We start from the raw sequence: 13,658 nt of genomic DNA, 5'->3' as shown, positions 1-13,658 counted from the left end.
AAAAAAAACCTTAAGTTTCAAAGCTTATAAAGTAAGCCAGATAGCCTAAGACCTTTCAGATTATCTCTTTAATCCTGACAACCTCAAAATGTTGTACAATGTAATTTCTTTTTGTTTGAATTTAATAACAATTTTTGTGTTTGGGGTTTTAACAAAAATAAAACATAAACTTATTAAATGTTTCACACAGTATTTCAAATACTTACATGTCTTCAGGCATCCAATGAAGCAAAAGTTTTATCTTCCCAGAATCTTCTTTTCTTTTAGCTATTACCTGATAATGAAATGAAAAAAAAATCAAAACAATCTGCAAAACATCATTTTCATGCATTGTTCAAAAAAACACTTTTGGGGCTGGACGCAGTGGCTCATGCCTGTAATTCCAACACTTTGGGAGGCCAAGGTGAGTGAATCACAAGGTCAGGAGTTCGAGACCAGCCTGGCCAATGTGGTAAAACCCCATCTCTACTAAAAATACAAAAATTACAAAAATTAGCTGGGTGTAGTTGCAGGCTCCTGTAATCCCAGCTACTCTGGAGACTGAGGCAGGAGAATCACTTGAACTCGGAAGATGGAGGTTGCAGTGAGCCGAGATAGAGCCACTGCACTCCAGCCTGGGCAACAGGGTAAGACTTCATCTTATTTAAAAAAAAAAAAAAAGCCAGGCACGGTGGCTCATGTCTGTAATCCCAGCAGCACTTTGGGAGGCCGAGGCAGGTGGATCACCTGAGGTCACCAGCCTGGCCAACATGGTGAAACCCCATCTCTATGTAAAATATATATATATATATATATATATATAAAATTAAAAAACAACTTTTAATCAAGAACTTAAGTGTTCATACCCTGGAAAAGACAGTACCACCACTACAGCCTGCTTTGTGGCACTCAAACCTCTCTGTCTTTCCCACAAGGCTGAAAAGTCCATGACATAGTTATCTTCTTACTCTACTAACTTTTGGGTCATACCACCAATAGCAGTGTTTAGTGTAAAGTGAATTAATTAACTGTTTGGAAATCTATTCTAAAAAAATAAACCTAGATTCAGTAGAAGCTCTGTGCTGAAGGATGTTTGTATTACAGGGAACACCGTTAAGCACTTCAGGCCTAAAAAGGGGAAAGCAAATATCCCAACACTGCGATCTAAGAACTGTACTTGTTAATACCTATTATCTCCATCCAAGTTGCCATAATCCAAGTTCAGGTCTCCATTCTTCTGGACCTCCTCCAGTCATCAGAGCTACTTTCCACTCAATACCCAGAAGGCTTTTCCCAATGTACAAATTCAGTAGTATCACTTTAAACTCTTCAACAGTTCTCCTGAGGACTTATGAAACGGTCACTCTAAGTATGGTACAGAAAACTCTTCAGGATCTGGCCTCTCTAGGCCTCCGCTATTTCATGCTTTTCTGCCTTGAACTCCCTTAGCCTCATATTGAGAACAGTTTCCCAAACTACTTGGAACATATAAAAGAAATATTGTCCTGATCTGTAACTTAATGGAACAACTAACTCTCCACGCTTTCTGTGCACCAGCAGCATTAATATTTTACAGAAGAACAATTATGATATTCAGATACTATTAGAGTACTGGACACACAAAAGTAAAATAAAACAAATCCCACTCTACTAAAACTAAAGACTTATTTATATGAAAACTCTAGTTCACAGCTTTTGGAAGGCTTACTAAAGGTCACTTCCTCGGTGGCTCACGCCTGCAATCCCAAAGTATGGGAGGCCAAGGTGGGACGATCACGTAAGCGCAGGAGTTCTACACCAGCCTGGGCAACACAGGGAAACCCTGTTTCAATACAAAAACTTAGTCAGCTGTGGTAGTGTGCGCCTGTAACACCAGCTACTTGGGAGGCTGAGGTTGATAGGATTCCCGGCGCCCAGGCGCCGAGACCATGTCACTGCACTCCAGGCTGAGGGAGAGTGAGGCCCCACACCATGAAAACATAAAAAAGGAAAGAAAGAAAGGAAGGAAAAGAAAAAGGTCACTTATTTAAAAAGCGACATACTGCAGAATTACAGTAAAAATCAAGAACAAAAACTGTAACATGTCTCATTAGGATATCGCTAATGGCTTTTCAACTGTCTACAAGTTCTGGCTCCGCTTTAAATAAATAACAACTGCAAATCATTAGAGTATGTCTACATTTAAGTTTGGTTTATTCAAGAATTGTGACCAGAAACCCCAGTTAATTTATCTATACTCCCAAGTGTGACTTTGGCTCTCTATAACAAATTACTGAACATTCATTTACATATTCAGAATAAATGTTTAAGTTATATACACTTCATTTTTTGATTACTCATTTTAACTCAGGCAATTAACTTAAACAACTACAGGTCTCAGTTAAGTCAAATAAAATTTACATCAAATTTTTACTCCCACCACCTCATCACTTTCCTGCCTGGCATATGCAGTGTCTGCCATGCGCATACACAATGATACATCTCCTTTTTAGGACACATGCATTATCACCTTTTCCGCACTGATGCCCCCCTACAACTCTAATAATTAGTGAAGGGTCTCTTAGTCTATGTCTCCAAAATCTGGGTGCTTAATCTGCATTAGCATGTATTACACCATATTGCCAATCCCTTTATGTGCCTACCTTTCCTCACAGTGTGTGGAATGTAGAATATGGCAGACAACTCAGTTTCTACCCCCAGGTACTAACACAAACATTTCCAATAAATGCAGAATGCAAGCAAATAATTATAATGGAATACTATGCGGTCATTTAACATTGGGGTTACACAAACACTAATAAAAACAAGTAATAGGCCAGGCATGGTGGCTCATGCCTATATTTTGGGAGGCTGAGGTGGGTAGAACAGCTGAGGTTAGAAGTTTGTGACCAGCCTGGCCAACATAGGGAAATCCCTCTCTACTAAAAATACAAAAATTAGCCGGGCATGGTTGGTGCATGCCAGTAATCCCAGCTACTCGGGAGGATGAGACAGGAGAATTGCTTGGGGATGCGGAGGTCGCAACAAGCCGAGATCTTGACACTGCACTCAAGCCTGGGCAAAAAAAGTAGGATAGACCCTACCTCCGACTAACAAGCTAAAAAAAAAAAAAAAAAAGCAGCAGCAATGGTACTAATATCAAAGGTACAAAGTCATACCATATGATTATGACAATCAAAAAAACAAAAGAAAAATTTATACGCAACAGGGTGTATATTCGAGTAAAAAAATCCACTAATCTGAACAATAAAAATACGTACTACTCTATGCAAACCTCAAAAAAATAAAAGGAAAAACAAAAAACAGGTTTGCGTTGGCAATGAAATCATGGCACACAACTTCTTCTACTTTTCTTTATTCTTTTAGTTTTTAATCACATCACTTTTTCAACAAACTTTTCTCAATTTAATTTGTTTTTTCAAGCCGAGGTCTCACTGTCACCCAGGGAATGCAGTGACATAATCTCAGCTCACTGCAACCTCTGCCTCCTAGGCTCAAGTGTTCTTCCCGCCTCGGCCTCCTGAGTAGCTAGAACCACAAGCGCAGCCACTACGCCTAGCTATGTTTATTTTTTGTACAGAGGGGGTTTCACCATGTTGCCCAGGCTGGTATCAAACTCCTAAGCTCAAGCAATCTGCCCCACCTTGGTCTCCCAAAGTGCTCAAATGACAGGCATGAGCCACAACACCCAGCCTCAGCTTCACTTTTAATCATGTATTTTCACAAAAGGAAAAAAAAAGAAAAAGGAATTAAAGAAGTTTTAAATAATCAAACTAAAGCCATGTTACCATTATTAATTAAGGGAATAAAAATGCCATTTGTTTTACTATCCAAATACGTGGCTTACCTTAGCCAATCAAAAGCATTCATAGCAGATGAAAAATTTTTTAAGTCTTTACAATTTTATTACTCAAAAAAGTTTCATTTTTTTAATTTAGCTTTCTGACTCCGTGCTTGTGTCTTCAACACTTTCACAACCATTTTCTGCTCCTCAATAAGGAGAGCATGCTTGATCCTGACATGAACACATTTATAACACGTGAAACCACCAAAGGCCATGTTTCTGTTTTGGACAATCTCATAAGAACTTTAGGTCTTACACCGCGAACCCCTCAATGTCTGCCTGGGCACACGACACATGCAGATTTTGGTGCTTTCCCAACCTTCTTGGTATAAAGGTAAACAATTCTAGTTTTGTTAGAGGCTGTATCATAGGAAAGCCTACAACGGTACGTCAAACGCTGGACCATTCTGAGTGCCTGCAGACAACGTCCCCAGAAGAGGAAGAAGAAAGTATTTGAAATTAAATGAATAAACAGTAAAGAAAAAATACTACCAAGAAGGAAAAGTCTCATTTACAACTTAAGGCACTTATGTCCCGGAGTTTTTTACTGTTTTCAGTTGATTTTAAATGAAAGGTAGCCCATTCAGTTTTTAGGTTTAAGCTTAAGGAATCTATGCAAGTTACATGGTACATCAATCTGAACAGAAAGGCCTAAAGAAGTGTACGAAAAGCAGGCCAGGTGCCATGGCTCTGGCCTGTAATCCCAGCACTTTGGGAGGCCGAGGTGGGTGGATCACAAGGTCAACAGATCGAGACCATCCTGGATAACATGGTGAAACCTCATCTCTACTAAATATACAAAAAATTAGCTGGGCGTGGTGGCGTGCACCTTTAGTCCCAGCTACCCAAGAGGCTGAGTCAGGAGAATCGTCTGAACCCAGGAGGTGGAGATTGCAGTAAGCCAAGATTGCGCCACTGCACTCCAGCCTGGCAATAAAGTGAGACTATGTCCAAAAAAAAAAAAAGAAAGAGAGAGAGAGAGAGAGACAAAGAGAGAAAGAGAAAGAAAGAAAGAGAGAGAGAGAGAGAGAGAAAGAAAGAGAGAAAGAAAAAGAAAAACAATATACTTTCTATTTCATCACCAGACTGTGAAAATTAAGGTAATGCTTAAAATAAAATCAGGAAATAATAATGTTTAACTCTTAAAATTTCCATATAAAGGAAATTAGCACTTTCGTGTTTTAATAATCTTAATCTCGATTTTTGAAATCAAGTTCCAACCACCCAAACAAAATAATGTTACAATGTCATCCTGAAAACCTATTAGGGCTGAGTAAAAGCAGAGCTTTAAGCAAAAATAAAACACTGTCTCCACTATATAAAAACCTGTAGTGAGGCCAGGTGCAGCGTCTCATGCCTATAATCCCAGCACTTCGGGAGGCTGAGGCAGGAGGACTGCTTGAGCCCAGGAGTTCCAGGCCAGCCTGGACAACATGGTGAATCCCTGTTTCTGCTTTTTATTTTATAAAGTATAGGTTTTAAAAAAAAAGCCTGTAGTCAAATAAATACTCTGATTCTAGACTTGGCAACAAAATTAAATAAAAAGTCCAAACACAGGCCTGGAGATGCTAAAACAAAATACCTCCATAATTAAACAATACATAAAAACAATGCAAGCCAACCAAGCACAGCAGGCCAACTGACTGGTAACTAGGATTTTGCTGACCTCTTCTGGAGAAGGCTCGAAAGAAAATATTTCAATTAACGAAATAAGGCAAATTAGGCAAACCAAACAGTACCTCATATCCTTTTTCTAATCAACTGTTTCATTATTTGTATTATTATTTTCTACAAAGGTTAATTTGATAACAAAGTAACTTAAATTTGTAGTTAGTACTGGATGTTTTTTTTTTTACTACTAACAGAATTGCTTCTGTTTAACATGTACTGTGCCTCTGTCAAAACCTTCCCAGTTCCAGAACTTTGGAGAATTTGCTACCTAACTCCTTTCGTTTCTATTGTGTCCAACAAAGACCTTATCTCATTATGGATGTCTCTTCCTTCCACTTTCCTTCCCCAGGAAAAAAAAAAATCATTCTTCAGATTACATTCCACCTTTGTGACTTTTCCTCAGTTAAGATACCTCAGCCTCCTCACTGTGACTTAAGGGTATACATCACTCACTCCTAGGTTTTTAAACTTACAATATATGTAAGTGTCAATGTTCTTATGTCCTCTCAGATGTTTTTTATAGCTAAAAACCTTTTCATTTTCGTGGACTATTTTGATCCTGAGCAAATTTTTTATTTTTTTTTTTCTAGACTTCTAATATTATTGCCACTATTTTTAGTTCCTTCATTTGCCTTTTTTTTTTTTTGAACCATCTCTATTCTTCCCATGGTGAAGCTAAGGACTGCATCAAAAGGAGCTGCTCTAATGAAAGCATATGCAAGTTAGTGCCTCCCTTTTACATCACAAGCTTATCATAACCACTATTCTCTTATCTGTAGAGATACTAGCTCACTACTAGACCACCATTTTATCAAATCTATGGCCCTTTAAATCATTAATTATTTGGTGAGGCCCAACCACTTCAATCCTTACACTTTTCTCATTATTTCCATTTATTTCTTAGGTAATCTCATCCAGTCTGATACCTATAAATACCACAAATATACTAAATACTCCCATATTTTCTGCCTGTAGCCACATCTCTCTCCTCTGAGCTCTAAACATATCCATCAGCCTAAGTGGCAGAACCAATAAATGCCCTATTAGGCCTCTAAATGTGTCCAAATTAGAGCTCTTGATATTCCCCCTCCCCAGTCTGCTTGCCTGAGAGCCTCCATGGAAACTCCATTCATTTGGCCAGCTGCCCAGGCCAAAAAGCCTTGAAATTGCTGTTGCCTCTCATTCTAAAGCCCAGTATCTATCCATAAGTCTCGTCCATAGTAACTGCAAAAGATAGCCAGGATCCAACCCTGAACTCCACTGCAAACATTCCAGTCTAAGCCACTATCATTCTCACTTGAAATACTGAAAAGACAAACTCCACTTTACTCTCAACCCTTGACTTTCTACAATTTGTTCTCAACACAGAAACCAAAGCGAACGTATTAAAGCCTACATGAGGGAAAAAAACGACAGTGGTTTTCTAGGGCAGGAGGTGGAGGTAGGAATGTACTACAAAGCTACACCAGGAAACCAAAGTGCTGAGATTGTTCTATCTGAACTGTCATGGTGCTTGCCTCAGACAACTTTCAAAACTCATAGAAATGTGTAACTTTCAATGGGTCAGTTTATTACACAGAAATTATACCCCAGTAAAAATTATTGACAGCAAGTTTCTTTACTAAGAGAGAAATAGGCTGGGCGCAGTGGCTCATGCCGATGTTTGGGAGGCCGAGGTATGCTGATCATGAGGTCAGGAATTTGAGACCAGCCTGGCCAACATGGTAAAACTTCACCTCTACTTAAAAAAAACACAAATTAGCCAGGTACGGTGGCAGGCGCCTGGAGACTGAGGCAGGAGAATTGCTTGAACCCAAGGAGCAGAGGGTCGCAGTAAGCTGAGAGCATACCACTGCGCTCCAGCCTGGATGACAGAAGACTCCATCTCAGGGGAAAAAAACAAAAGAGAGAAAGAAAAGGGCTGGGCACAGTGGCTCAGGCATGTAATCCCAGCACTTCGGGAGGCCAAGGCGAGCAGATCACTTGAGGTCCGGAGTTCAATACCAGCCTGGCCAACATGGCAAAGCCCCATCTCTACTAAAAATACAAAAATTAGCTGTGCACGGGGACATTAATTTAGTAGTACTCCGAGCTACTTGGGAGGCTATACAAAAATCATTTGAACCTCGGAGGCAGAGGTTGCAGTGAGCCGGTATGGTGCCACTGCACTCAGGCCTGGATGACAGAGACACTCTGTCTCAAAAACATAAAAATGAAAATATTATTTAAAAAACTAGGCCAGGCATGGTGGCTCACTCCAGCACTCTGGGAGGCCAAGGTAGGAGGATCGTTTGAGCCCAGGAGTTTAAGACTACCCTGGGCAACACAGCAAGACTTTGTTTCTACAAAAAAATAAAACAAATAAGAATAAAAATTAAGAAACAAAAAATTAGCCGGGCCTGGTGGTGTACTCCTATGGACCAAATTGCTTGGGAGACTGAGGTGAGAGGACTGCTCGAGCCCAGGAGTTTGAGGCAATAGTGAGCCACGATCATACCACATTACACCCTGGGTGATAGAGTGAGACTCTGTCTCAAGAAAAAGAAGAAGAAAAAAAAAAATCACTAAATCAGGCCATGTCTACTCAACCCCCTTCAGTGGCTTCCCGTCTCACACAGAATAAAAGCCAAGGTCTTAGTCCAACCAAGCTTCTCCCCATTACCTCTCAAACTTAACTCCCACTCTCTCTTCTTCCCTTGTTCCCTCCAGCTACACTGTCTACTCTGCCTATTCACTGTTTTTCTAATATACCTGGCATACTCCCACTAAGGATGTTCATTTGATCTTCCCTCTGGATAAAATGCTTATCCTCCACTAATAATGGAATGGTTTATGCCCTCGTTGCAAGTTTTTACAATTTTACTAATTTATCTTGTTTAGTCGTGTCTCCTCCATTAGAGTATGGGTATGTTATTTTTTGTTTGGTTGGTCGGTTTTAATCTGTTTTGTTCACTGCTATATCATTAGTACCTGGCTCACAGTAAGTGCTCAGTATTTAAGTGAATGCACAAACTAGCTCTAATGCCACACTCTGGACATGGTGACATCTTACTGACCTCTTAAAAAAAAATCTAATTACAGACTTACCATAAAACTGTGTTCCCAAATTTCAAAAGAGGACTTCAACCAGCCTTGCTGAGCAAGGCCCTAATCATAATGAATCCCCATAAAATCCCCAGAGCAGCCATATTAACTCTTTCTAGTCTGCAAACCCTGTAATATTTTCCTCCCCAACTCTTTCATCCTTATTTAGATAACTGTATTTCCTATGTTCTTTAAAAGAAAATAAGGACATCTTTCCTCAAATTCATGTCTCCATGTCTTCCAATCTCAGAAAAAGTTTCCTTTTCTTTGCATCTAATTTTCTACTTTCTTGCTTTGACTCCAAATTTTGTTCTTTACTCTCTCCTTTATATCCTTATCTAATTTCCAAAATACACAATTCTACCCTAAATATTTTAAAACTTGAGTAGAATGTACTGATACCTAACTATTGCTCCATTTTCTATCTTGCTTTTTTTAAATAAAGTTATTTAATAGTGTCCATTTAATTGGTATATTTGCTGCCAAGAAATTGGCAACACAAGGAGGGACAAAGGGTAAGCTCCAAACCAGGCTCCCATGCCCAGGCTGAAGCAGGATCTATCTTCTCTGTAAGTATCACACATATCAATGTACGTACCACAAGAGTTCTCATCCTGGAGTCAATGAATGGGTTTGGGGTAAAGGTCCATAAACCATATGTAACAACAATACACAACTATGCTAGATCACACTAGGAAAGGTAATACAACCTTTACAGTCCCTAGTTTCATCACCTGAAAAATTCAAGTTAGGGCACAAACACTGGTTATGTGGTAACTAAAAACACAAATTAATTTATATAATACATTTAAAAACATATTATGTCAAGCATGCCTCCATTTACATTTAGTAAACATTTACATAAATTTACATTTACATAAACAAGACAAGGTTAGCCTGGGCAACATGGCAAGACCCTGCCTCTACAAACAAATAAAAGTAAAAAAAATTAGCCAGGTGTGGTAGCTCCTGGCTACTCAGTTACTCAGCATGGTCCCAGCTGTACTGAGAAGGCTGAGGAAGGGGGGATCTCCTGAATGCAGGAGATCAAGGCTACAGTGAGCCATGTTTGTGTCACTGCACTCCAGCCTGGGTGATAGAGTAAGACACTGTCTTGGAAAGGGAAAGGAAGACAAAGGATGTCAGCAGGGCATGATGACTCCCACCTGTAATCTCAGCATTTTGGGAGGCTGGGACAAGAGGAATGCTTGAGGCAAAGAGTTCAAAACCAGCCTGGGCAACATAGCAAGATCGTGTCTCTCTCTAAAAATATATTAAAGATAAATGTTTAAAAAAAAAAAAAAAAACCCAAGGATGTCCCCTCTGACCATTCCTATTCCACCTAGTACTACAAGTCCTAGCTAGAGCAATCAATCAGGTAAAATCAATAAAAGGCATCCAAATAGGAAAAGAGGAAATCAAATTATTTCTCTTCACTGACACTATGATTCTACACCTAGAAAACCCTGAATATTTCACCAAAATCTCATAAGCCTGATAAACAACTTTGGCAAAGTCTCAGGATACAAAAATCAACATACAAAAATCAGGAGCATTTCTATACACCAGCTACACTCCAGCTGACAACCAAATCAAGAATGCAATGCCATTTACCATAACCACCACCACACCCACACACACACACCCCCACACACACTCTCTCTCCCTCCACCCTCAATTCAATAAATGGCACTGCAGAAACTGGCTGACCATATGCCAAAGAATGAAACTGGATCCTTACTGAACTCTCATCATATAAAAAAATAACTCAAGATGGACTGGGCACGGTGGCTCACACCTGTAATCCCAGCACTTTGGGAGGCTGAGGCAGGTATATCACTTGAGGTCAGGAGTTCAATACCAGCCTGGCCAACATGCTGAAACCCCATCTCTACTAAAAACACAAAAATTAGCTGAGTGGTGGCATGCACCTGTAATCCGGCTACTCAGGAGTCTGAGGGAGGGGGATCACTTGAACCTAGGGGGTGGAGGTTGCACTGAACCTAGATCGTGCCAGGACACTGCAGTCTGGGCAACAGAGCAAGACTCTGTCTCAACAACAAAAAAAGTAGGTACAAAAAAGAGGAAAGCTATATATAATTATATAATTGGAAAGTAAGTAAGGACACCTCCAACTGCCTTGAATAGTGAAATCCAAGGATGCTCTACAAGGCCTTTATATAAAGTAACACAGTGTTGTATATAGCCTATACAAAGCCTCCCATATAAGTAAATACTATGTAAATAGTTGTTACACTGTACTTCTTAATTTGTATTATCTTTATTGTGGTTCTTCTCCCCAGATATATTACCAATCTGTGGGTGGTTGGAATCGTGGTCATAGAACCTGTGGATACGGAGGGATGACTGCATGTAGAAGTAAACAGGAAAATGCAAAAAAAAAAAAACCTCATTATTATAGGAGAAGAGGGAAATAGAGATTCAAACCAAACAACATACTGATATCAATAAGGACCTTTTGTATTTCAATTCTCATGTATTTTTCAATTGAAATATTAAAAAGTGACCCAAATTTAATGTGTGTGTGTGTGTGTGTGTGTGTGTGTTTTTAAAGACAGGGTCTCACTTTGTAGCCCAGGCTGGAGTGCAGTGCTGCAATCACAGCTCACTGCAGCCTTGACCTCCTGGGCTCAGCCAATCCTCCCACCTCAGCGAGTACTACAGGTGCACACCAATAGGCTCGACTCATTTTTTGCATGCTTTTGTAGAGACAGGGTTTTGCCATATTGTTCAAGCTGGTATTGAACTCCAAGGTTCAAGCAATCTGCCTGCCTGCCTTGGCCTCCCAAAGTGCTAGGATTATAAGCATGGGCTACCACGCCTGGCTGTATTTTGTTTTTGTGCTTTTTTCATTTTTTTGACTTTTTTTTTTTTTTGAGGTGGAGTTTCACTCTTGCTGCCCAGGCTACAATGCAGTGGCGCGATCTTAGCTCACCACACCCTCCACCTTCTAAGTTCAAGCAATTCTCCTCTCTCAGCCTCCCAAGTAACTGGGATTACAGGCGTACGCCACCATGACTGGGTAAATTTTGTATTTTTAGTAGAGACAGGGTTTCCCTGAATTCGCCAGGCTGGTCTCATACTCCTGGCCTCAGGTGATCCGCCCACCTCAGTCTTTCGAAATGCTGGGATTGCGAACACTGCACCCAGCCTGTATTTTGTATTCTGATAGCCAAAATTAAACATATACTTTTCAGAGACTAGAATCACCAAAAGTATGGTCTATAATGTATGTTTATTAACTTACTTATACCAAACTACACCAATTTAAAAATGACTGAAGAACAAAATGAAAAGAGGCATGGAAGAACGAACAACTCTCTATTGTAACCCCCCATTAACCAAAAACATAAACTGCATTTACTGCTTTTTCAAAATCTGGTACTTTTCTTCTTCTACGTTGACAACATAGTCATTCAACAATCATACTGAGTGCCTACCATGTGCCAGGCAAAATTCTAGGCATGTGGGACATATGAGTGGAACAAAAGAGACTAAAATCCTTTCCCTCATGAAGCTCTAATAGCAAACATAATCTTATTTTCTGTTTAACAAACATTGGATGGGTATGTGGGGTAAGAAGGGGTGGCTCCATGCAGTAAACAGAAAGGTGAATGAAACTTTTTAGAGCTAAAAGGAGTCTAATATTCTAATTTTACAAATGAGCAGACCAGGTCAGAAAAGACACCTCGTTTACCTAGTGTCAGAATCCAGTAATACCTAGTAGCACTATACGATGTGTCACCCCATTATTCCTAAGTAGCTCAAAGTAAAAGCTAACATATTTAGTTTAATCACAAACATGTAAAATTATAGGAGATATGTGCTTTATAACCAATAATACAAGCAATATTTTCAATATTGATAAAGCAAAAGGTTTTGTGGTATTTGTTAAATTGTATTTTCTTAATTGAGAGATTTAGAAATGATTGTGAAAATGTATTTTTGCAAAGCTTTATATTTAATTAGAAAAAATAAAAAAATACTTACAGTACTATGAAAAACGACACTGTGTCCCTTCCCTAAACTTTCTATATGAGCTGAGAGGTTAAAGCATATGGCTCGATGTCTTATCGCATCCAGTGTTTGTGCATCGAAGAAATCATGTGGTCGTGCTAAAAGTCAACATAAGAAAATAAAGAATATTTAGAAAAACATTAACTAGTAAGTAATAAAGACTAATAAGTAATAAATAATTAACAAGTACCTATCTATCAATAGTATTTATAGTCAAGATATTATTTGCTAACAAAACATGGACTCTAGATGAGAAGACTAACATATGAAAGCATTATTTCAACAAATAAGTAAACGTGGGTTACTTCTGACCTTTGGTGTGTTAAGTTCTGACCTCAAACCTCATAATTCCACATCTCAGCTGCTTTATTTTTCATAAAATTTTATGTTTTACTCCAACATCTGTCCTCAGCATAAGGTATCTATTTTCAGCAATCTGAGGAACACCTATGCATCAGGATCTCAAACTCACCATTGTCAAACATACAAAATAAATTTCATGACAATTTTGTATTGCCATGTAATTTCAACTTGTGTAAATCTGACAATACAGTATTATTTTGAGGTTTGTCTCTTTTTTTGAGACAGAGTCTCACCCCCTCACCCAGGTTGAAGTGCAGTGGCGCCATCTCGGCTGACTGCAACCTCCGCCTCCCAGGTTCAAGTGATTCTTGTGCCTCAGCCTCTGGGGTAACTGGGACTACAGGCATGCAGCACCATGCTCAACTGATTTTTGTATTTTAAGTAGAGACAGGGCTTCACCATGTTGGCCAGGCTAGTCTTGAACTCCTGGACTCATGTGATCCGTCGACCTCAGCCTCCAAAAGTGCTGAGTATACCAGCATGAGCCACTGTACCCAGCCTATTTTGAGGTTTTTGACAAGTATTTTCTTGATTATGAACAACTATTTGAACAATTATCTAATAAAATTACAAACGAATTCTTGGAGGCCAATCAGTCCACCAAAGCTACAAATCAACTCCACCAGTTATCAGTTGTGTGGCTGTGGGCAAACTACTTAACCTTCATTGCACTGTGTAT

The 13,658-nt window shown here is 39.4% G+C and overlaps 1 protein-coding gene across 5 annotated transcripts in view; it reads right to left on the bottom strand.

Annotated features, from left to right (window-relative positions):
* The window catches only part of AEBP2 (AE binding protein 2), a 78,515-nt gene that overhangs the window by 10,394 nt on the left and 54,463 nt on the right, over positions 1-13,658 (bottom strand). For all 5 annotated transcript variants that reach the window (XM_032253807.1, XM_032253804.1, XM_032253805.1 and 2 more), the window contains exons 5-6: positions 12,590-12,714; positions 207-274 (exon numbers count right to left, since the gene is read on the bottom strand). In XM_032253807.1, coding sequence (XP_032109698.1) covers positions 207-274; positions 12,590-12,714 — 193 coding nt within the window. The remainder of the gene's footprint in view (positions 1-206; positions 275-12,589; positions 12,715-13,658) is intronic.

Source organism: Sapajus apella, unplaced genomic scaffold, assembly GCF_009761245.1.
Source record: "Sapajus apella isolate SASKATOON/1434 unplaced genomic scaffold, GSC_monkey_1.0 scaffold84, whole genome shotgun sequence".
NCBI classification, from domain to species: Eukaryota; Metazoa; Chordata; class Mammalia; order Primates; family Cebidae; genus Sapajus; species Sapajus apella.
This window is presented reverse-complemented; position numbering and strand designations above follow the sequence as displayed.